The sequence below is a fragment of the Bos indicus genome, chromosome 3 (genome assembly GCF_029378745.1).
Source record: "Bos indicus isolate NIAB-ARS_2022 breed Sahiwal x Tharparkar chromosome 3, NIAB-ARS_B.indTharparkar_mat_pri_1.0, whole genome shotgun sequence".
NCBI lineage: Eukaryota > Metazoa > Chordata > Mammalia > Artiodactyla > Bovidae > Bos > Bos indicus.
The window spans coordinates 112297077-112322878 of NC_091762.1; the positions used below are offsets into that span (position 1 = coordinate 112297077).

The window sequence follows — 25802 nt, forward strand, 5'->3', positions numbered from 1 at the left end:
CAGTCCCTGGAGTCGCTAGGAGTTGGACACGACTGAGCGACTTCACTCACTCATATGTTAAACATAGTAAATTCTTGATTATACACACTTGCAAATATTTCCTTTTTTTCTTATTTTATTTTTTTAATTTATTTATTTTAACTGGAGGCTAATTACTTTACAATATTGTAGTGGTTTTTGCTATACATTGACATGAATCAGCCATGGGTGTACATGTGTTCCCCATCCTGAACCCCCATCCCGTCCCTCTGGGTCATCCCAGTGCTCTGGCCCTGAGCGCCCTGTCTCATGCATCAAACCTGGACTGGCAATCTGTTTCACATATGATAATATACATGTTTCAGTGCTATTCTCTCAAATCATCCCACCCTCACCTTCTCCCACAGAGTCCAAAAGGCTGTTCTATACATCCGTGTCTCTTTTGCTGTCTCACATATAGGGTCATTGTTGCCAGCTTTCTAAATTCCATATATATGCGTTAGCATACTGTATTGGTGTTTTTCTTTCTGACTTACTTCACTCTGTATAATAGGCTCCAGTTTCATCCACCTCATTAAAACTGATTCAAATGCATTCTTTTTAATGGCTGACTAATACTCCATTGTGTATATGTACCACAGCTTTCTTATCCATTCGTCTACCGATGGACATCTAGGTTGCTTCCATGTCCTGGCTATTATAAACAGTGCTGCGATGAACACTGGGGTACACGTGTCTCTTTCAGTTCTGGTTTCCTTGGTGTGTATACCCAGCAGTGGGATTGCTAGGTCATATGGCAGTTCTATTTCCAGTTTTTTAAGGAATCTCCACACTGTTCTCCATAGTGGCTGTACAAGTTTGCATTCCCACCAACAGTGTAAGAGGGTTCCCTTTTCTCCACACCCTCTCCAGCATTTATTGCTTGTAGACTTTTGGATCGCAGCCATTCTGACCGGCATGAGATGGTACCTCATTGTAGTTTTGATTTGCATTTCTCTGATAATGAGTGATGTTGAGCATCTTTTCATGTGTTTGTTAGCCATCAGTATGTCTTCTTTAGAGAAATGTCTGTTTAATTCTTTGGCCCATTTTTTGATTGGGTCATTTATTTTTCTGGAATTGAGCTGCAGGAGCTACTTGTATGTTTTTGAGATTAATTCTTTGTCAGTTGCTTCATTTGCTATTGTTTTCTCCCATTCTAAAGGCTGTCTTTTCACCTTGTTTATAATTTCCTTCATTGTGCAAAAGCTTTTAAGTTTAATTAGGTCCCATTTGTTTATTTTTGCTTTTATTTCCATTACTCTGGGAGGTGGGTCATAGAGGATCCTGCTGTGATTTATGTTGGAGAGTGTTTTGCCTATGTTTTCCTCTAGGAGTTTTATAATTCCTGGTCTTATGTTTAGATCTTTAATCCATTTTGAGTTTATTTTTGTGTATGGTATTAGAAAAAAGTGTTCTAGTTTCATTCTTTTACAAGTGGTTGACCAGTTTTCCCAGCACCACTTGTTAAAGAGATTGTCATTTGGTCTTCACTGTTAAATTTTGTGAGTCCATGGACTGGCCCTCCAAACTGGTTTGTCCATGGGATTCTCCAGGCTAGAATACTGGAGTGAGGTGCCATCTCCTTCCCTGAGGGGATCTTCCCAACCCAGGGACTGAACTCGTGTCTCCTGTGTCTCCTGCCTTGGCAGGCAGATTCTTCACCACTGTACCACCTGGGAAGCCTGGTGATTTTTGAAATCCAAAAAGCTTTCATCTGTAAGTTAAAATACTATTTCCTAACTTTGGTATAATGTTAAGAAACTCCTGCCCCGCATCTGAGATTATGCAAATATTCCTTATATTTTCTTCTGGCATTTCTATTGTATACTGAGTGAAATGTGGATTTATTTTTTCGACAACTGGTTAGCCATTTGTCCAAGACTCCCTTATTGATCAAGCAACATTTACCCTGCTAATTAAAAAAGTCTCCTTTATCATATTCTACATTTTTGGATGTTTGTGTCCATTTCTGAACTTTTTTTTTTTTTTTTTTTTGGTTCTTACTGATTTCTCTTCTGATAACAATACAGATGTTGTTATTGCAGCTTTATAGTATGTTTCAGTATCTGAGTTGACAAACCTCCCTGCCACTGGAAAAAAATAGGTATTATGGTTGAAATCTTGGGCTCTAGAACCAGCTTTCCTGGGTTTTCAGCCCAGCCACATCACTTACATGTCTTGTGACAGTGGGAAGATTACTTGAACACCCAGACTTGGCTTCTACATCTCTAAAATGGGGATAATAATAATATTCATCTTAGAGGGCCACTGTGAGGCTTGGTGGGTCAAGACATATGACATCTTGGAATGCCAGCTAGCACCTCATATGCTGTTTTTTCCTTGTCTCTCTCAAGGAGTGATTGGATCTTTTTACCTATTTATTCCAACAGATTGATCACTCCAGAAAAAAAATTAATGTGGATCTTGCCTGGAATTGCATTAAATTTTGCCTGGAATTATGTTACATTTATACAATGATTTGAAGATAATTTTTATCTTAACATGGCTTCCCTGGTGGCTCAGATGGTAAAGAGTCTGCCTGCAGTGCAGGAGACCTGGGTTCGATTCCTGGGTTGCAAAGATCCTCTGGAGAAGGGAATGGCAACCCACTCCAGTACACTTGCTTGGAGAATCCCATTGGCAGAGGAGCCTGGCAGGCTATAGCCCATGGGGTCACAAAGAGTTGGACACTACTGAGCAACTAACACTTTAACAATATGAAGTCATCACCCAGAAAAAAAGTTTGTCTCATTTTTTAGTTTTCTTTTCTGCCTATCAATAAAGACTTGTTGATTATAGCTCATGTTTGTTTAGTGTTTTAGGGCTGAATTTGATTTGATAGCACTTTACATATAGGATTATGTTTACACTGTGGATGTACTGATGTGTGAGTAGGTGAGTGTGAACATGTATATCACATGCTATCTTATGGGAATATTTGTATCAAGATTAATTAAATAGCATGGCTACTACAGCTCAGTTAACATTTAAAAGTTCTGGGCCTAAAACTACCTACTCCCTAAATATTTTTTGGTCTCCTCAGGTTTTTCTCTTCGCACAATTTTTGTAATTTAAAATTTCCTGGGAAATTCTGCATTTTGTGAATATTTCAATTTTATTAGTATGTTGTACATACTATTCTTTTATAATTGGCATATCTCCTTAATTTTATTATCCAGTCTCTATGTATAAATATCTTCTCTCTTTATTTCTTGAGGACCCCAATGAGAAGTTCTTTTACTGGTCTCTTCAATTAACTTTTCTCTGCTTTTATCTTTATTAAGTTTATTCTCCCTTCTCTCCTTAATCTCGTTTGGTTATTCTCTTTGCCATGTTTTTAGTTTGAGCTCTCGTTTCACTTATTTCTTTTTTATTTAGTAATGAATAAGGCTATTAATTTTCCCTTAAACACAGCTTTGGCCTAGTATCATTATCATTATTATAAGTAATCTGTATTGATTGATAGCCTTTGTTTCCTCTTTAACTCAAGAACTTACTTAGGAAAGGATTTTATACATTTTAAGCTGACTAGGAGTTTTTCTTTAGTCTTTTATTATTGATTTCTAGTTTATTTGCACTGTGAATAGAAAATGTGTCCTAACAGGTTTTTTTTTTTTTTTTTTTAACTTTTAAATTTTATTTTATTTTTAAACTTTACATAATTGTATTAGTTTTGCCAAATATCAAAATGAATCCGCCAAAGGCATACATGTGTTCCCCATCCTGAACCCTCCTCCCTCCTCCCTCCCCACACCATCCCTCTGGGTCATCCCAGTGCACCAGCCCCAAGCATCCGGTATCATGTCCTAACAGTTTTTGCATTGTAGAGGCATTTACAGAGAGTTCTTTGCAGTCCAGTATAGAGTCCATTTCTGTAATATTCCACAGGCACTTGTGAAGAAGGTTCTGTTCCTTGTTTGCAGGTTACAACGTCTCATACAACATATACCCACTTCTAGTATTCTATGGATCCTTTTTATCTTTATTTACTTTTGACATCAGGTTAGTATTTTTGATCCAACTCTCATGTTTTCTAAAATAGTTTATTTTGTCTGTTTCAGTACTTTGGGCCAAATGTATCATAACTGTCATATCTTCATTTTGGAATATGCACATCATCCATTTTTTAAATGTCACCGTTGGATTTTGGCTTTTGTCTTGCCTCGTTGGGTCTCTAGTAATTGAATTACCATTTTGAAAGCCCTGAAACTGGCAGTGACAACACCAAAAGAAAAGAGAGTAAAAGAGCATTTTTCAACAAAACTTCTATTTCTTACTCAAGGTCCTATTAAATAATAATCCAATATTAAGCATAGAAATTATGCATCTACTTGGTAATGAGTTTTCCACCTTTATTATTTTTCAAAAGTCCAAACCTTTTAAAGGCTTATTCAAGGTCAAGATTCTTGAGCACAACCTGGTAACTACTTCCAAAGGGAGAAGGCAGCTCACGTCCCTCCTTTACCTGGGTGATTGACAGTGATGAGATCCAATCACCATACATTTTTTTAATCCTCATTTGGGACACTGAGAAGAAAGTTCTCTAAGAGAAACCTTCTGATGTAACATGTAAACCTAATTTTCCAAAGTGAGAGAGAGTAGACCTTTGTTGAACACTGCGCACTCCTTTTTCCTGCCCTCATTGCAACAAGTCTGAATTATCCCTTGGGATAGAAGACTGAGCTTTACAGGACCAAGTTTCTGTCCTATTTGTCACCTCTATTTGCCAGTTTATCACCTCTGTCTCTCTAGGTGTGAAAGGAAATGTTCTGAGAGCTGTTCAGGGGTCTCTTGGCCTGAACAAAAAGGGGGGGATCATTAAGAGTCTGTTATGATATTATAACACCCAAGGGTCTAATACTATTATTAAAACTAATTTTTTATAGTTTGCATTTTCCTTCACCAGTAGTTCTCAAACCCCAGCTGCACCTTAGGATTACCCAGGGAGCTTTAGAACCTGTGTTGCACTGGGTTCACATCACCAAATAAACAGGATTCCTTGGGGCCTGAGCATTGGTAGATTGTAACACTCTTCTAATCTGAAGTCTGAGCTATCTTAGCCCTTTTCCTTATTTTTGACTGTTCTGAGTCTCTTTAAAGTATATCTTGTCCCAAAATGAGGGTTATATTTTTCTAAGATAGATTAACCTGTATACATTTATTATCATAAATGATGTTTTGCCTCTTCCCCCCTTTTTTAGCATCTTATTTTACATTTCTCCTCTTTATGATTCCTTGTTGTTTCCTTTGAATTCCATTTTTTTGCTAAACTGACTGCTTTGCTTTTTCCCCTTTGGTAATTTTGAAGATAAGCTACTTTATAGTCTATTACTAATTACACTTAACATCTTTAAAGACACGCTCTAACCTATATTTCTCTAATTAACCACACAAACCATATAACAGAACTTCTTGCAAAATGAGAAAATTAGCATATCTCCTTGCTTCAAACTTTATACTTTACATCAGACTAATCTGCATTACTTTACCCTGGGGTTTGGGCAGGAATAATATCTTTTATGTTCTCTTCCAACAAATATTTGTTACACTTGCATTCTGTTTTCTAACTATGTTTATAGCAATTATTTAGATTATTTACTATATGGTTTATTTGCTTATTGCCAATTTTTTTTTCATTTTTTATTAACCATAACTTTCCCATACTTGAGTTCTGCATTTTGATTCATCTCTTGGTTGGGTAGAAAACATCTTTAAGTGTTTTCTGTTTTTTTAATGTTATATGGATAATATATTTTTTTCAAGGTCTTTGATACTGGAAGCAGTTTCTGTTGTCTTTGCTGTTTATCAGTCTGGCTTGGTCATACCCTTTTCTACTCTAAATTATTTAGGAACAGATCTGTACTGTGTCTAACAGAAATGTGTTGAGGATCACAGCATAGTGTTTTTCCTTGTTTCCAGAGCTGACACAGGTATCCGCTTTACAGACTTTGGTCAGTTCTTTTGGTTGGGACTTGGAACAGGATCAGGATATGAGGCATGTATACTCACGTCACCATCTTTTCAGATCGTTGTTTCCTTGCTCAGTCATGTCTGACTCTTTTGCGACTCCATGGACTTGTAGCCCACCAGGCTCCTCTCTCAATGGAGTTTCCAAGGCAAGAATACTGAAGTGGGTTGCCATTTTCTTCTCCAGGGGATTTTCCCAATGCAAGGATCAAGCCTGCATCTCCTGCTTGACAGGTGGATTCTTTACCACTGAGCCACCTAGGAAGCCCATTTTTAGATGATGTCGACCATTAAATACTTGTTGATTCATTCAGCAAATATTGATTGAACACAGATAATGTACCAGGCATTATGGCAGCCATGGGGATTCAGGGGAATCAAACAGACAAGATTTCTGCACTCATGGAGTACATATGTGTGTGTTGGGGAGAGAGAAGGACAAACCATCAAGAAACTAGTGAACAAGGTAATTTTAAAGAGTGATAGGAAGAGCTACCACATATAGCTGCTCAAAATGGTGCCCCTTGAGATTTACAACTTGGCAACTCTGGATAAAGGGTATAAAGAAAATGTGTGATAGAGTGATGGAGTGGGGATGGGGACTCAGCAGGCATTAATTAAATTCTCTGCAGCAAATGCATGTGTTCTCAGGCTTTCAGTGCCTCTGAAATCATAGAGCTTTTCTTTGCTTTTGGTCTACCTTGATGTTGTTCTACTAGTAGGCAAGCCATGCGGTTTTTACCCTCTCTTTGTCTTCAGGTAGTGGGCTCCGTTGGTTTCATATTCCTCATTATGTGTATTATGCTCCCAGCTGGACTGCCGCAAAGCTATGGGTGGGATAGCTGTGTTGGAGGATATCTGTGTCCAGACTAGAGCTTCTAGTTCAGGGCTGATCTAATGCTTGGGGTCAACGGATCTTTAGCCGATTCTAAGAATACCGCCAAGGATTCATCTGTTAGACTTGTGAGCAATACTGTTCTCATACTGGGAGGCGGTGTTGCTGGGTGGCTAAGGGCTTGGCCCCTGGAGTCAGGTGGATTTGAACTAGCAAGGATTTGCATGGATTGGAACTTGCTGCTACCGTCTACTCACTGTGTGAGCCTGGCAAGTTACCTAATCTCTGTGAGCTACAGTGTCTTTTATCTTAAATGGGGTTATGGCCTTCTCTCCCCTTGGCTCGAACTTTCCATACCTATAAAATACAGAGATTACAGGGATGAGACTGAATGTGTCCTAGGGACTAGTTTCACTTTGCTAAATTTGATGGGAGGGCTTTGAGTAGCAGGTTGGAAAAGTAACACCCAGTGCAGAAAAGGGAAAGGTGGGTAGACTCAGGAAAAGGAAGGAGAAACTCAACAGAAAGAATCACCAGTTCCTTTGTTTTGTGTTGTTTTTTTTTTTTGCAAACATGGTTTTAATATTATTTTTCACTTTCACTTCATTATAATTAATAAGTCAATATCATACTTTAATTTCAGTATTATTAATATCCAACATCACTATAAATGTTATAAAGGCATTTAAATTTTTGTCCATATTAGTTTTTATCTTCTTTACACTTTATATATTAAAAAAATGTTTCTATGACCCTATATCATTTTTGCAATCAGAAAAATCAAATATTGCTTTCACATTGAAAAATATCACCCCCAAACCTTTCACCCTAATACAGTTTTTATTCGGGGGCTCATGTCCAGTCTTTACCCATATATATATGTAAATATTTATTAGCTATAATCCAAAGTGTACATATAATTTTATGATGTACTGTTTGACTTTAAAATGTTTAACATTGTTCCTTCTACAGGATCATATTTATCACTTTAATGATTGCATTCAAACCACACCACATTAAAGGCTATAATTTACCTCACATTATTGGGCTGACATGTAGGTTGTTCACATTTTTTCCTCTATAATAAAATTATGTCACTGTAAACATATTTGTCCATGTGGCTCCTTTCTTTTGAATTAATTCCTGGAGATTACAGAGTCAGAATATTTGAATAGTTTTGTGGCTGTTGATAAGAGCTCATTCACTCCCTTCCTGAACTATATCAGCTTTACTGTGCAACTGACAAGAAATACATATGAGTTTCCATGAAGCCTCAGCAATATGAGTTGTTCGTTTTTCCCCCTAGGCAAATGGACTGCCTTTTCACATTAATTCTATTTTCTCTCATATGAATCCTCTGAGCATATTCTTTGCTCATCTTGGTGATGTTCTTGCATAAATTACAAAACTCTACTTCAGTATTGAGAGTTGCTCTTTGGCATATTTGTTGCAATATTTTTTTCATGCTATTATTTTCCTTTTTAATATTGGTTTAGTGTTTGTTTTTCCATTTATAACACTTTCTTTTGCCTCAGACTTACTCTGAGTCTGTTAGTTACGGGCATGACAAGGGTTTAAAATCAAGATTTTCAGAAGAGTCGATCCTTGGAAAGTAGGTGGGGCTTCAAGATAAGGTGCTGTTCCCTCTCTCTGCCGGTTTCTTCCAAAGCTCTGGTCTCTGAAAGATGATGCCTACTGGTCACCTCCTTTAGCATAGTTTTGTAGCTTCCCAGTTGCCAGAATCCCCAAGGCACAATCATTTCCCCACCGAGAAGGTTTAAAGGACAGAAATGGAGTGGCACTATCTCTACCCTGGTTACCACTCTGGGGGATCACCACCAGCTAAGAGGAACCAGGCACTGGGACTCCACTTCAGCTTAAATGGCGGTTTTTCCCCAACAGGAGGGCCTGAGAGCAGCAGACACTCCTGGGATCGGCTCACCGCAAGGGCAGGAAGGCCAGGAGAGCAGCTCCGCCTTGCCCGCAGTGTGCCAGAGGGACCCTTCCCAGCACCACACGCAGCATGAACCCAGCACGTCTGCTGCCTAGAGCTCAGAGCCCAGCCAGTCCAGCCAAACCCCAGTCACCTTTTCTCTCTATTGCTTTTAGACTAAGGACATGCCCCCCTGCCTGCCCTCAGTGGCCTGGGCACAGCGCCAGGGACGCTCACTGACCTCCATGGCTCTTCTCTTGCAGTTTCCTGCTTCTTCAACTTCACCAGCCCTTCTGGGATCGTCCTGTCGCCCAACTACCCGGAGGACTACGGCAACCACCTCCACTGTGTCTGGCTCATCCTCGCCCGGCCCGAGAGCCGCATCCACTTGGCCTTCAATGACATCGACGTGGAGCCTCAGTTTGACTTCCTGGTCATCAAGGATGGGGCCACGGCTGAGGCCCCCGTCCTGGGCACCTTCTCGGGAAACCAGCTCCCCTCTTCCATCACCAGCAGTGGCCACGTGGCCCGTCTCGAGTTCCAGACTGACCACTCCACGGGGAAGAGAGGCTTCAACATCACCTTTACCAGTGAGTCCGCCCCGTGGCCCCCACTGACTGTCCCTCTGAGGATGTCCAGTGCAGGGCACAGGCCAGTGGTGGTGTGGGTGGACCAGTTCCAAGGACTGCAGAGCCAGGCATGGGGCTCCAGCATGACAGGAAAAACAGAAGGCACTCTTTTTTGTGGCTTCACTCATTTTTGAGCCTTTATTTCTAATAGATGCGTCATGTAATGTGAAAGGAGCCTGGGGCCCCATTTCTCCTCCCCACCCTCCCCCTCCTAGAAGGCCCAGCTAGAATCAGGAAGGGCCCTGCCGTCCTCCTCTGGTTACTGACGCCTCTCTGCTGTGCTCTTCCAAGCCCTCGGATGCCTTCTCACTGCCGACTTCATGTATCCCCCATGAGGCCGCTCACGCTTTGTTTTGCCAATTCCTATCCCTACAGTCAAATCAGAAACAAGGGTCTGGAACAGTGTTTCTGTTTGGCTCTGAGACTCATTTGAGCCTGCTTTGGGGTCATTTCCTCCTGGCCCCAGTCCCAAAGTTGTCACCTCTGGTTTTAACCCTGGGCCCCTTCTCTAGAAGCAAACTGAAGCAGTGATTCTTGTCATTTCTGTGTCTCAGGGGGTTGTAGAGAGGGTTAGGGGTGAAGGCAGAAGTTTGGACGCTGGAAACAGCAAGCTGCCAAAGGTAGCAAGAGGCACTGAGCAGGGTAGAATCAGCTACAGACCCGATGAACTTGGCCGATGGAAAATTGTCAGAAGGAGCTGAAGCTGGGTCCCCCTGGGCAATTAACCAGATCCTTTCCCAGAGGTTGCTTATGAAATGCAAGTCCCCAAGCAAGCCCTGCCCCAGGCACACAGGACACCCAGAGCTGGTCCCTTTGGCACTTCCTAATAGAACTTATCTCTACCCAGCCCCACTTGGCACAGAGGTCTTGCTTCCTTGTCCCACCCGTCCCCAGGGTCTAGCTGAGCTGAAGACCCCAGGTGCCAAGTGGGGGTCTTTGGAGACCCGAGATTCCAAGGGACCACTGAAGCTAGAATGCTTCTCTGATGTTTCCCTCAACACCTTCCTCGGGACACTGGACTGGATTAGAAACAGTCCGTCTTCCCAGGGGCACCTCTCCCAGGGTGCTCTTCTTCCCATCACCTGTGAGCAGGAGGAAACGCAGCCCAGTCCTGCCTTCCCCAGTCTTCACAGTCTAGCGCTGCAGCACTGGCTTTAGACAATCTGTCGTCATCCCCACTTTCCCATGAGATCATGAGCTCTGGAAAGATGGGGATACGCATTACTTATCTCTCTCTCCCTTCTGCCCAGTGCAGGGTCTGGTAGGTCATGAGGATCAGTAAATGTTTATTGAGTGGAAAGATTCATGAATGGCTAAATGATCTTTCCTCCCCTTGGTGGGAGTGGGAAGAGGAGTAAGAGCCATCCCAGGGAAGCCTGCTTATCCATGATGGGGAGGACCAAGGACCCTACAAGCTCAAAGCAGTATGGGTATACTGATGGAGGACCTGGGGGAAAAAAAAATCTCATAGTCTCCAAGGAAAACCAAATCCTAGTAGGTCCCCACTTTCCAGGAGAGAAGCAAATGCTGAGTTCTTGGGAGAAAGAGGCAGAAAGCCACAAACCTAACCTGAGGATCAAACTCTCACCCTGCATTCCTCTCTAATATTCTTCCATCATGTAAAAGTGATACACATCCGATATGTCAATAGTCAAAAACAGGCCAGTTCAAGGAAGAAGTGCTGACCTCCACCTCAGATCCCCCTCCGCCAGAGATGAACACTATTACAAACATCAGATAATTTTCTGTGCATTTACACAGATAGAGCTGGATTGTTGTTTTTCAGTCCCTGAGTCGTGTCTGATTCTTTGTGACCCCATGGACTGCAGCATACCAGACTTCCCTATCTTTCACTATTTCCCAGAGTTTGCTCAAACTCATGTCCATTGAGTCGGTGATGCCATCCAACCATCTCATCCTGTCGTCCCCTTCTCCTCCCATCCTCAGTCTTTAGCAGCATGAGGGCATTTTTCCAGTGAGTCAGCTTTTCACATCAGGTGGCCAAAGTATTGGAGTTTCAGCCTCAACATCAGTCCTTTCGACGAATATTAAGGGTTGGTTTTGTTTAGGATGGACTGGTTTGATTTCCTTACTGTCCAAGGGAAAAATCTGGGCCCCATTCTAGCCCTGCTGAGTCAAATTGTCTAAGGAAGGAGGCCCTAGAATCTACAGTTTTTACAAGCTTCTGAGATGGTTCTGTTGCAGCTAGTGCAACCACAGTCGTGGGCAAATGTTCACGAACTGGTATAGTCTCCCCCACAGCGTGTGCGTCTCCTTGGCCACGTCCCAACCGACAATCATCTGGGCAGAGTTGGAATGTGCCCAGTGTCAGGAAGCTCCTCACCCCCAGACAGCACTCTCCACAGCTGGACAGCTCTCGGGCTTCCCTTCACGCTAACATGAAATCCGTGTCCCTGTAACAAGGCTCAGAGATCCCACTTCCACCGCCAGAGCTCCTTAGAGTAAACTGACTCTTCTTCCACGTGGAGAGTTTTGAACGCTGATGACAGTGACTGCTGTTTACTGAGCATCCTGCAGGCATCACACCCAGCCCCACGACATCAGCTTCCTAGGTTAAGATCCATCCCCTTTCACCTGCCAGGGAGCTGAGATTGAAACAGGACGCAGGTAAAACTGGGAAGTACTTAAATCTTTGACTTAGAGCATTTGCTCTGAGACATTGGAGATAGCTCCATATCCCTATGCAGTGTGAATGTGTGTGTGTGTGTGTGTGTGACTGATAGGGTTCTGAGTAGACAAATGTCTGGACTTTTGGGCCCCATGCACCACTTTTCTTCCCAGCCCTTTTTTCTAAATGTCAGGGCAAGCTCATGGTCACAGTTCCTGATAAGCAAAGTTTGGGAGACAGAAGTCTAGGTTGACTTAAATTGCATTTCAGAGGGAAGGGGGACTGCATCGGGGCTCAGCAGGGATCTCATGGTCATCTCCATGTCAGATGCTCCTGCGGCCCAGCCACAGTAGGAAGGATCGCCAGCTTTGCCTCCAGCTAGATGATCTGACAGCTTCCATGGCTGCTTCTGTTTCTGACTGTGCAAGTGTTTCAGTCACTAGGGAATCTCAGAGGGCTCCACACTGAGTTCTTTAAAATAGCCCATGTCTACGCAGCCGTGGAGCCTGGTCTTCACTGGAAAGCCACTCTCCTTAAAACAGCCAGGATGCAAATAGGGTGTAGCCTCAGACTTGACTATGAGAACTGGGCACCCCTGATGGAGGAAGGTGGGGAACAGGAAGAAAGAAGGGAACCCAGACTTAAAGAGGACTCACCACCTGTCATGCGCTGCACCCAGCATTCTCCACTTGCAAATTCAAACCAACTTTCATGTTATTGCTATCTCAGAATGACCCGACCTGTGAACTATGATCTCTATTTTATAGGTCAGGAAACAGAGGCTCAGAAAGATGACATCAGTTGCCCAGAACCATGTAACTAATAAGAGGCAGAACTTGATTAAACCCACAAGTGTTCTGACTCTTTCCTCTCCACCCGCCAACTGTATGATCAACCACGTGGGTGGAGTGAGAGGCGGCCTGAGGCAAGAAAGTGAAGGGAATGGCTTCAGACAGGGTTGATCCCAGGGCACGTGAGGTACCCGATGTCTATTACTGTCACAGGATTTAGAGTCCAGCTCCCCTGCAACATAAGTGATCCCCTGTCTGAATTTAGGGGCCCATAGAATGGATTTGACATTGAGGACACAGATCTACTCCTTTACCATGTTGAGCCTCAGTTTCTTCATCTGTAAAGTGGGGTGATAATACCCATTTCACAGAATCGATATTTGATATTGATGAGCTGACAGGACAAACAGCCCGCTGCCTGACCTATAAATGTGCTTTAGAATGAGCTTGGACTAGATGCTCAGGGAAGAAGGACATCGAGTTCAACAAGACCTGCTTTACGCTCAGTGTGGCTTAGGGCAGACAGCTCTCCCCACAGCATGCCGGTCCCTTGGGAAAGCGGGGGAAGTCTAGGATTGGCCTTCATACTGAAGCTTCTTTTGGTTGGGAGTCCATCTGCACACCAGCTCTGTCTAATCACGTCCTTGACTTTCCTCCGCACAGCCTTCCGACACAATGAGTGCCCCGATCCTGGCGTCCCAGTGAATGGCAAGCGGTTCGGTGACAGCCTCCAGCTGGGCAGCTCCATCTCTTTCCTCTGCGACGAAGGCTTCCTCGGGACTCAGGGCTCGGAGACCATCACCTGTGTCCTGAAGGAGGGCAGTGTGGTCTGGAACAGCGCGGTGCTACGGTGCGAAGGTGCGTGCCTGCGGGCGGGCGGGGGGCGGAGCTGGCAGCCGGAGACGCTGAGGAGGGGGACCGAGCAGCCCGAAACCCGGTGGTCCTCCTCTCCCGGGACTGGCGACCACCCTCTCACCCTCATCCTGGAATGGTCGAGTCTTTATAGAACAACATTGCACAGAAAATTGAGTTATAACCAGAGATTAAACTGGAGAAACGCTGGATCTAGACTGTCAGGCATCAAAAAACACCTCTTCTTTCAACTGGGAATGCTCTCAATACCACAGCAGTTAGGAGCCCTGCTCTCAGCTCCTTCAGGGAGTGCCATCAGCCTGAAGCAGCCTGGCAGTGCTGTGAGTCTGCGTGTCTTTCAAAATGCCTTCCACTCTTTCTGTCTCCACACGCTGCTGCTGCTGCTGCTGCTGCTGCTGCTGCTAAGTCACTTCAGTCGTGTCCGACTCCACACGCTAATTTCCCTCAATTCCCTAGAACATCTCCCAGGCTTGGCCTTGGTGCCTCTGTTAAACACTGCCTTGATATCCTTGCAGTCAATCTCCAGGAGACTAGGGGCAGACCAGCCAGAAAAAAAAACCACACAGCTTGAAGTAGGCACAAGATTGTTGTGGTGTCTCCTCAGTCCTGCCTTACCATGCAAACAGGTTTTAATGCAATTTCAGAGACCAGCCATCTGGTCTACCCAGCTTCAGTTATGGAACACACAAATAAAGTTTCTTAAGGGCAGGAATTATGTCAGACGTGTGCACCAAGCACAATGCCTGGCACAGAACAGGCCCTTGATAAATACTTGTGAACAACGGACTCCTTGAAGGCAGTGATGGTGTCTAAGGAGGAGGCAGGGGCTGTGGCTCCTTCCTTCTGGGAGCCAGAAAGCTTCCTCCTCTCATCTCACATGATGGACAGAGGGTGAGACCTAAGGGACCTCTCCATACCCAGTCCCCAGACCCAGCTCTGAGCACCCCAGCCAGCAAGAGGGAAGGTCAGGAGCCCAAAGAATGGGGCGTGCCTTAAAGGGGGCACAGCCCCAAGAGCTGACAGGTGGGGGTGGGGAGGGAGACTCCCAAGAGTACAGAGCCTGTGGCAGAGGGTCTGGCATCAAGGTGGGGCCTTCAGGTCAGAAGGACCTGGGCTGGAACCATGGCAAGCTGCCTTTTCCCTCTAAATCTCTGTTTATTTTCAGCTGAAAAAAAAGTGGGGAGATAATAAGATGCACATGTAAAGGGCGGTTCCCAGCATAGGCGGAGCGCCTCGTATAAGTATTGGCCATGGTCTTGCTGGTTGGTAAGCTCCGTGAGGTTAGGGAACCTTCCTCGGCCTTGTATCCCCACAGCTGGCTTATGGTCTGACACCCGCTAGGTGCTCAGTCAACACTGGCTGATGAATCACTGAATGAATGAATGAATGACCTTTTAACTAGGCTAGAGCCTCCCTAATGGCCTCCAGAGCCCTGACTCTCATCAGACTGCCTTGTGTCTTCTCCCTGAAACTTACCCACTGAGTCGCCCCGGGGGGTAAGTGACTTGACTTCTCTGTGCCTCAATTGCTCCATCTGTAAAGTACAATTAAGAAGGGGAGCCCTCTCCCAGGGTGGTCGTGAGCAGAGAGGCAGTGCCCCATCAGTGTTGGCAGCGAGCGTGATGTTCACCTGATATTAACCATTCCTTCACCAGGCCCAGCAGAGTAGCGGTCCACTTTGGGGAGCGTGTGGTGGGTTCATCCTTCCAGATGCCTGTCCCGCTCATGACAGACAGGTGCCGTCCTGCCCTCACAGCCCCTAGCCCCCTCTGCCATTTTACCCAGCGAGTGAGCTCTTCTGGAAACAGCATAAGCTTCAGTGTCAGAGAAGCATGAAACTCCTGTCTTCGCCCCCGCCCAGCTGTGGACCTGATGGGCTGGGTAACTCCCTCCCTGTCAGCAGGGGGGTAAACACGAGTGTCTGATGGTGGTCTTTGGGGATGAGACAGAGTCCAGGGTCTGGGGGCTTGTTGGTCTGGGGTCTCGCCTTCCCTTTAGGCTAGGCCCCTCATTCTCCATCGTGCTCCTCAACCTCCTCTCTTGAATTTTCCTCCGGTCCGTCTGGCCCAGGACATCTTCCCTGCTGTCTCCTGCTCACCTGGTCTCTCTTTTCTCCTGGCTCCCTTGTTCCTCTTAAACCAGCAGCAGAGAACTCGATCAGACACTGGGCCTCACCATGAGTACATTTTCTTTACCAGTTCCCTGGAGCTTGGTCCTCTTTCCCCACCAAGACTGTGGGAATTCTGGGGCAGAAGCCCAGACCCCAGCACCCCTGAGCCTGTGGGGGCTCAGTCCCAGTGGGGCTGACCCCCCTGAGAGGCAGCCTTCTCTCCACCACCCACCCTCCTGAATCAGCTGCTCCTAGACCACAGTTCTGCCGGAGCAGTGAGCTACTCCAGACCACGAGTGAATGCCCAAGAGAACTCGGCCTTCGTTCGTGGACCTTAAAGAGGATTACTGTTTGATAGGCAGAGTCTTAATTTTGAAATTACAGTTGTCTTGTTCATTCTGTCCCTGGGGAGGGAAGCGCTTAGGGTTGGGGACAGTGGGCAACCAGAAATAAGGGGCACTCTGGTGGAAAGAGGCTGACTTGGCACCAGGGAAAGTCTGCTCGGTCTTCCTAGAATTATGGGCATTTGATGCCACCATGGTTTTCGGGGACCTGGGGAGCAGCAGATCAGAGGGCCAGGGTGAGAGCTGGACACCACCTAGGTTGCCCAAGTCTGGACTTGAAACCGTGGAGCACACTGGTTAAGAAGCCCCTGGAATCTGGCCCTCCTTGGCCCTTTTCCCTCCTGTGCCAAGTCTTGGAAGAATCCTGCTTTGTAACCAGCATCTTTGTCTTTCCATTTTTTCTAGTTTTGTTTTTGATTAAGTATCCCCACCTTGTGGACAATTAAACATGGAAGCTAATGGTCTTTTAAAAAGTCTTTTAATATATTCTGAGAGCCTCTTAGCTTTTGAGAGGCTGTAATAGGACAAGGGAGAAAATGGCTTCTTCTCCTAAATTTAGAAAGAAGGATGATCATCTGGCTGATATAAAGCAGAAGTCAGTCAGCAAACTTTTTCTTAAAGGGCCAGCTAGGAAGCGTTTTCAGCTTTGAGGGCCCTACGGTCTCAGCTCAACTCTGCCATCATTATGGGAAAGCAGCTTTGACAAAACAGAAATGAAGGGGTCGGCTTTGGTCCCTGGGCTGTAATTTGCTGACCCCTGATCTACAGAACAGAGGACATAAGGGATCCGTGTATTTAAAATCAGAAATTTCCTAGGAAAGACTTCCAAGTAGTGAAGCAGCTACAAAGGAACATGTGGTTCTCACCCCCACGCTCGTCTCTTCCTCTGTCTTTTAAGCAGGGACCGATTCATACAGCACTATGATGGGTGTTTAAAGGTGTCACCTCATATCGGCCATGTACCAGTCTAGGAAGTAGGTGTTGTAATTGTCCCATTTAAAGCACAAAGAAGCCAAGTCACTTGCCCAGGGTCCTTCCGGCTTGTAAGTGACAGAACCAGAATCCACATCCAGGTTCTTGGCTACCCCGTTACTGTAATTTCCTTGAATTCTATCACTAGAGAGAATATGATTTCAAACTTGTTTGTCAAAGACTTAAAAGCGTCTACAAATAGGATGAAGAGCAGGTTTTCCACTTTCCATATCCCAGTAGAAAATTAAAACAAAAGGAAACATATTGCCAATCGCAAAAGACAAAGAAAACAAGACCCACAGAAGCATCATAAATTGACAGCATAAAAGAAGATGACAGCAGCAGGACAAACACATCAGTTACGATAATAAAGGTAATTAAACTCCCTATTAGGAGACAAAGACTCTCAAACTGGGTTTTCAAAACTATGCTGTTTAAAAGAAATACACAGGGGAAAAGGAGATAAATTATCTGCAGTAAGTATGTATTTTCGTGTTTAAACTCATACTTGATGGTTGTAAAAAATTTAAATGCTACACGAGTGCAATAAAGTTAAAGTGGAAATATTCATTTCCTAGGCCCACATCCCAGAGCAAAATGGCCTATGCATTTTGTGTAGACACGTCTACATTTTTTTTTCCTATCTGTATGTAAAATTAATGTGTTAATTTTATACTTAAAAAAAATTCTTATAAAAAAAGAAAAATCCGTTCTCCCCACTCCCACAAGAGGGAACTAAGTGATGGTGGGATGTCATTTGGGCTTCTAAGGAAGGAGGGTAGTTATTGAGTTTCTAACAATGTTTCATTAAATCTTCTGGTCCCTCTTGTTGAGAAAGATGTCACTCTCTATGCATGAGAAATCTGCACAGCAGCAAGGTGAACTGACTTGCCTGAGATCGCCCAGCTAGTAATAATCGAGCAGTTATTATGTGCTAAATACTAGGCCATGTGCTCTATAAACACTGTTCTATTACGTCCTCCTGACAACCATGGGGGAGGTACTGTTAGGATCCTTCACAGCTGAGCAAACTGAAGCACAGAGTGGGCGCGGAACTTGCCCAAGGCCACACAGCTCAGTGAACGGGAGGATGAGCATCCAAGTCCAGGTATTTTGATACCGGAGCGATCGCTTTGAACCACCAAATGCAGTCTGTTTGACTCCAGAGTTCGAGCTCCTTTTGTTTGACCACAGAATGGTGGAGGATGAGCTGTGAGGGATTCAGGGGCTGTGGGGAGGCGTGGTTGGAGGGAATCGAGGAAAAGGCTTCCACGGCTTCTAGACAGTCACACGGAGAGCCCCGTGAGGGCAGTGCTCAGGGTGGGCATTCTCGTGTCCACCCGCAGTGGTTAGAAATGCAGGCTCTGGAGCCAGACTCAGTTGAGTTCAGTTCAGTTCAGTCGCTCAGTCGTGTCCGACTCTTTGCGACCCCATGAATCGCAGCACGCCAGGCCTCCCTGTCCATCACCAACTCCCAGAGTTCACCCAAACTCATGTCCATCAAGTCGGTGATGCCATCCAGCCATCTCATCCTCTGTCGTCCCCTTCTCCTCCTGCCCCCAATCCCACCCAGCATCAGTGTCTTTTCCAATGAGTCAACTCTTCGCATGAAGTGGCCAAAGTATTGGAGTTTCAGCCTCAGCATCAGTCCTTCCAATGAATACACAGGACTGGTCTCCTTTAGGATGGACTGGTTGGATCTCCTTGCAGTCCAAGGGACTCACAAGGAGACCCAACCAGACTTCCCAGGTTTAAATCCTGGCTCTGCCACTTCTCTGCTGTGTGTTTCTAGACTAGTTACCTAAGCCCTCTGTTCCCATTTCCTCAACTTGGAAATGAGGCTGAGACCAGCACCTACCCTGAATTCTGCTGTGAGGGTGAACACCCAGGAAGAGCAGAGCACACGTCAATTGGTGGCTGGCGCCCTGTGAGAGCTCAGTGAGCCTGTGTTTCTGGGGTCACTCTACTCCATCCCCATCCCATATGCCCTTCACCCTGGAGCATCTGAGGTCAGGAGAGGTGGGGCCTCCCTCCCGGGGGACCCCAGCCCCTCGTCAGAAGCCCAGCATGTTAGCCATCTCGTGCTGCCATAACAACATACCACAAGCCAGGTGATGTAAACAACAGAAATGTGTTTTCTCATGTTTCTGGCTGCTGGAAGTCCAAGATCAAGGTGCCAGCAGGGCTGGCCGTTCTCTCCCAATTCCTCTCTCCTTAGCTAGCAGATGGCCGCCGTCTTGCTGTGTCCTCACGCGGCCTTTTTCTCTGTGAACGTGCACTCCTGGTGTCTCTTCTTCTTCTAAGGACAGCAGTCCTTTTGGACTAGGGCCCAACCTTGTGACCTCATTTCACCGTCATTGTGTCCTTCAAGTCCCCTCTCCAAAACCAGTCACGTGGGAGTTAAGATTTCAGCCTATGACTTTGCAGGGTCCTAATGCAGTATTTTATTCCTTCCCTCAAGCATTTATTGAGCACCTACTCTACTGGGCACTGGGATAAGGCACCGGGTCCCTCTTATTGCTGAATCCTTCTCCCCGTTCAAGGCAGAACCCTCTCCTCTTTTTTTTTTTTTTTGTCTTTTCCCTGTATGCATGTGTGTGTGCCTGTGTGCATACCCTTCTTTTCAGCCTAACATTTTGTTAAAAGGAAGAAGGGATATCTTCTTTCTAAGTTTTATTTTATTTATTTATTTGGCTGCGCTGAATCTTCGATACAGCACGCAGGACCTTGGTTGCATAATACAGGATCTTTTCCGTGAGGCACACAGACTCTCTAGTCGTGGTCCTCAGGCTTGGTAGCCGCAGTGCCTGGGTTTCACTGCTATGTAGCATGTGGGATCTTAGTTCCCCGGCCAGGGATCAAACCCGTGTCCCCTCATTGCCCAGGGGATTCCTTACCATTGGGAAATCAGGGAAGTCATCAGCCTAACATTTTTAATGGAAGTTTTCAAACACAGAGAGTAGTATAGTGAACCCCATGTGCCCATAACCCAGCTGCAGCAATTATAAACCCATGGCCTATTTCATTTCATTCATACCCCAGCATTACCAGTATCTCCCACCATTACCCTCCTCTGGGATTATTGTGAAGCAAATTTCAGGCATAATATGTAATCAACATTTTAGTGTGTATCTCTAATACAGGAAAAGAACACGCTAAAATAGAACTTCAATACTACTGTCTTTAACATTATGGAGATAGTTATTTAACACAATCAAGTTTCCTTGATTCTCTACCTAATCCTTTCTTTCATAGCATTTTAAGTCAGAACCCTGGTGAGGCTGACGCATTACCATTGGTGGATGCACCCCGCGTCCTCTGTAGGTGGCGGCCCCACTCCCTCGCGGCATTTCTGTTGAGGAAGGCAGGTTGTTTACCCCAGGAGTCTCCTGCAGTCTGAATTCTGGTGATTACATCCCTAGGAGATTGTTTAACACGATCCTCTCTCTCTCTCTTACATTTCCTTTAATTGGCAGTAAGATCTAGAAGCCTAATCAGATTCAGATTCTGGTTTTTGGCCAAAATGTTTTATAAGCAGAGCTCTGGGCCTCCATCAGAGACATGTAATGTCTACTTGTTACTCTTTGGGTGATATTATTAATAAGAGCCATCAACGATCATAGCCTAGAGATTACAAAATAGTAGCATTTTATCTCTTCTTTTATATGCGGAAACACAGAAAACTTGCCCCCAACAACTATTTGGTTACCCTGAGGTATAGTTGATAAAGGAAAGACAGGAGAAATACTTAATTATTTTCCTTTATTTACTACTTTTAATCTTAATGGGTTGACTCTAGCATCTTCCTAAGTTGAAAAATATTTAATATCATTGCAATCCAAAGGATTTAAACGTTCTGTATGCGTTTAAATGCACTGCGGTTGTTACTCTGCTCAGCACTCAAACCATCCCATTGGCCAGAGGGAGCGTTTTGAAATTGGCCCAAACTCATCTTGTACATTTTCTGTCCCTGACCTACAATCAGCTATTTCTCCAAGGAGTCCTGGTTCCTTTTAGTGAGAAATGGTATTTAGAATCTGGGTACTGGCAGTGCTTATTACCATTGAGTAGGTCCTTGTTTCTAAACCGTTTCAACAAACAGAGCTAAGAAATACTTTTTAAAAGCTAAAATGCATCATGGGTTCGTTTCATTTCAAATGTAAGTGCATTTTTCTTTTTCACTGAACTTCCCTGATATCATCGCTGTGTCTACTTTCATTTTTGCTGGTAATCCAAGTTCCCATCCCCTAATATCCACCCAAGAGTCTCAGAATTGTAATCCCAATGCCACGGACAGCTGTATGATTACTGAAAATTGTTTTCGTGATTTTCCTTTCAATTCTTCTGGTCTCTACATCCTACTAGGGATAAACTATCACATTACTGTGTTTTAAAAATCTCTTTAGTTTCTTTATGTATAATTATGCTACCGACTGACATTGATTTTTTTTCTGTTCATTGATTTCACACTGCTTTTAAGTTTTAAGAAATTGCTTATCAAAATTAAAGCTTTTTATTGTGGTATAGTTGCTTTACAGAGTTGTGTTAGTTCCTGCTATACAGAGAAGTGAATCAGTTGTATGTATACATATATATATATATATCCCCTCCTTCTTGAGTCCTCCTCCTACCAAGCCCCCATCCCACCCATCTAGGTCAGCACAGAGCCCCAAGCTGAGCTCCCTGCGCTATACTGCTGGTTCCCGCTATTTTATACCTGATAGTGTACATATGTCCGTTTCTATCTCACAAATCATCCCCTCCCCTTCCTACCCCCTGTCCGCACATCTGTTCTCTACATCTGCATCTTTATTCTATCTGTCCTGCAAATAGGTTCATCAGCACCGTTTTCCCAGATTCCCCATGTCTTCTTTTACTTATGTAAAATATTGACATAGTTCCAAAGCTAAACCTCTAAAAGGAGGCCTATTCTAAGAGAGTCCAGCTTCAGTTCCTTTCCTTTCTACTCCACCCCCTCCCTCCATCCATAGGTCATCTTTTGTCTTTGGGTTTTGCGCTTTCATTGACCATTAATATGAGTAAAGGTGTGTGTGTCTCCTACCCTTGTCTTAGACGAATGGAATCATACGGTACCCTTGCTTTTCCCACTGTATCTTGCTTTTATTCGCTTAATAAAATGTCCTGGGGACCACTCCATGATGTTACACAGAATATTCCTCATTCTTGTTTTATAGCTGCATAACTAGTCCATTTTGTTGATTACTCCAATTCATTCAGTCAGCTCCCTAGCACTGAACATTTGAGCTTGTTTCCATTCTTTGGCTATTATAAACAGTACTGCCTTACATAGCCTGGTGCATATATATATATGTCCTTTCATATTTTTGCCAGTGTATCTTTAGGATGGTGGCTCAGACAGTAAAGAGTCTGCCTGCAATGTAGGAGACCCAGGTTCGATCCCTGGGTCGGGAAGATCCCCTGGAGAAGGAAATGGCAATCCACTCCAGTATTCTTGCCTGGAAAATCCCATAGATGGAGGAGCCTGGCAGGCTACAGTCTGTGGGGTCACAAAGATTCAGACTTGACTGAGAAACTAACACACACAAACGCACATCTTTGAGATAGAGTTCTAAAAGTCGAGTTGCTAGGTGAGAGAATAAATGACTGAGTTTTGCTAGATGCTACCAAATTTCCCTGCTTAGGGATTGTGTGCCCTTTGGCGTGTCTTGCTGCAGAGTACTAGAATTCCTACTTTCCCTCAACTTCATGTGTTGTCAGACCTTGCATTTTCCCTACTTGAAGGATGAGAAATAATTTCTCGGTGTAGTTTTGATTTGTATTTTCTTGGTAAGAGCGAGGTTTAAATCTTCTGAAATGTTAAAGAGACACTGTACGTAGGAATCCTCCCCTCCCTCTCCCTGCCTAGCAACTGCCACCTTGGGATATGAAGATGAACTAGAGAGAGTGAAGGACTGAATGAATGGAAAGATTGTTTGCCAAGCACCTAAAGCAGAGAAGAAAGGTCATAGCCAAAGTAATAAAACAGTATAGCAGAGAAAGAAAACAAAATAGTGACCATCAAAGAAAAGGTCTGAGCTTCCCTCTCTGGCGAGTTGAGGTTGGGCTTTGTTGAGTATACCACTGAACTGAGAGTAGCCAGGGCAGGCAATAGGGGCTCTGTGATCTACGGCTTCCCGCAAAGTGAAGACATCACAGTCCAGCCACCAAAGACACTGGGCCTGTGCTGAATGGGAGCCAAGAGGGAGTCCCCACTCTCTCCTGAGACTCATTACCTGCCTGGGGACCCAGGCATATAGCAGTAGGCAGGCCCCTCCCCACCCTCAAGGGGTCTCACAAGTCAATTGGGAAAGCAGAGGAAAACATTGGTCATTTCAGTGACATGAATGGATGAGTTTTGAAAATGGGTTACCCAGGAAATAATACCCATGGGCAGTTTGTTCTTTCAGTATTTGATAGAGGTGCTGTGTAATTTCTTGTTTTCTCCAAGCCTCAACTGCCTGGTAATGGGATAATAATCCCTGCCTGTAAAATCAGGATAATAATGGTTATCTACCTTTTAGTGTTGCAGCTGTCAGGAGGATAATCCACATTAAGCCCAACACATAGTAAACTCGATTCCAGGGAGCTCATACCAGTTGGCTGTGGTTGCCATGCTGTCATGTGCTGCAGGGGAATTTGGAGACAGCACATTTGAAGTTAACTGGTGGCTCAGTTGGTAAAGAATCTGCCTGCCATGTGGGAGACCTGGGTTCGATTCCTGGGTTGGGAAGATCCCCTGGAGAAGGGAACAGCTACCCACTTCAGTATTTCGGCCTGGAGAATTGGCAGACTACAGTCCATGAGGTTGCAAAGAGTTGGACATGACTGAGTGACTTTCACTTTCCTGCTCTACTAGCTCTTGATCTACTCTCTTAGCCTCAGTTTTTCCTCTGTAAAATGGGGGTGATTTCATGAATGGTGTGCACATTTAAATAAGATAACACACATAAAAGCAGTTAGTATCCTAAATCAGCAGTATGAGTTGTCTACTATTAACCTCATAATTCTTCTTCTTTATCTTCTTTTTAAGTGAACTTTCTAATGTAATTTACTATGAAGAATGCCTGATGATTATTTTAAATTTCTCAGAAGGGTTCTAGAATTGAGAGAGGAAAGTTGTGGTACATTTGGCTATTATTTTATGAGTCTGATTACTTGGGGAAATCTGCAAAAACTTGCAAAGATAGGAGTGTTGTGTAGCTCTTTATCCCCTTTCCTTTCCAGTCTTGTTCAGCACATTTTGGCAGCTGGTAGCACCATGGTAAGGGGAGCCTAAGGAAGCAGAGTTTCTTTTAAAACAAGGAGGCTGTTTGGGGTAAAGTCTCTGGATTTATGCTGTCTTCCTAGGTCTGAATCCAAGCTCTACCACTTGCTAATCCTAGTTAGTTAGCAAAGCCTAGTTACTCAATCTCCTTAAGGCTCCGCTTTCTTAACTGTAAAATAGAGACAAGAATAGCACCCTCCTCTCAGGGTTGGTGTTTTGTGAGGAGTGAGCAATGCCTTGAAGCTTAGCGTGTAACATTCAGTCCGTGGCCGTGATGGTGACAGTGGGAGCAGCTTTGGTGCTCGTCGTGATCAACACCCTCATCATCTGTCTCAGGGAGGGAGATGTCTTATCAGAGTGGTTGATGTTAGACTGTGCTACCAGATAAACCCAGAATCTCAGTGGCTTAAAGACAGGCTACGCAGGCTACACGTGTAACCAGGGTCATGGGACTCTACTCCTCAAGGTCACTTAGATGCCCAGCTGACGGGACTTCCGTCTAGATCCTCACTTTCACAGTCACCAGCTGCAGATCACACGCTGGCTTTTCATGTTCTCACATGGACATGACACACATCATTTCTGTCCTCGATTGATGGATCAAGGTGGTCACATGACCTTGCCTAACCCAAAGGGTGGACCATGAAGTCTGAAGGTGGAGCCTTCATGGCCTGAAGGTAGAGCTCTGGACTAGCTCTAATCACCATCTCAGGGCCAAGGGTCTGATTGCAGGAAAAGGCAGGAGTGATGGGAAAGGTGGGAGAGAGTGGGAAGGCGGATGGAGAGGGACTGGGGGCTGAGATGACAGGTTGCAAGCTCAGAGCCAGCTGTGGAGTGTGCCTGGACCCTGAGGGCCTTGTGGTTTACCCGCCGTGACCGAGAGCATGCTTCCATCCACTCACTCATTCAAGCAGCGGTCACTCAGTGTTCCACCCATGTTCCAAGCACAAGGCTAGGGGCTGGGGACTCCGAGTTGTTCAGGACAAATAACACGGCCCCTGCCCTTGGGGAACTCACAGTGGAGTGGACTGTGCAAGGCTCTGAGCTGAGCTTGGGACCCTGACCGCGGTCCAGGGCCAGCACTGTGTGTGCGGGGCAGGAGCCAGGCTCATGCCTCTGTCAGAGGCCTGATAATTGAGCGAAGAACAAAGAAAGAACCAGTATGACCCAATATTAGCTGTACTTCAACCCTTCTAGAATGGCAGAGGACTTTGTTTAAAGGATTCTTTTCATGCCTCCCCTCCAGCCCTTCATAAAATTCCAAGTGATGTAACTGGACATATCCATAAAAGTCCCAAAAGACAGAACTCACAGTCTAGATGGTTTATGTAATTCTCCATTAATAAAAAAAAAATACTTGCTGGCAGACACATTTTATAGAAAGACTTTTCTTTATTCATTGTTCCCCCAAGA

At 44.7% G+C, this 25802-nt stretch overlaps 1 protein-coding gene across 1 annotated transcript in view; it reads left to right on the forward strand.

Annotated features, from left to right (window-relative positions):
• The window catches only part of CSMD2 (CUB and Sushi multiple domains 2), a 689054-nt gene that overhangs the window by 432613 nt on the left and 230639 nt on the right, over positions 1-25802 (forward strand). The window contains exons 14-15 of the mRNA XM_070786891.1: positions 9020-9346; positions 13469-13663. Coding sequence (XP_070642992.1) covers positions 9020-9346; positions 13469-13663 — 522 coding nt within the window. The remainder of the gene's footprint in view (positions 1-9019; positions 9347-13468; positions 13664-25802) is intronic.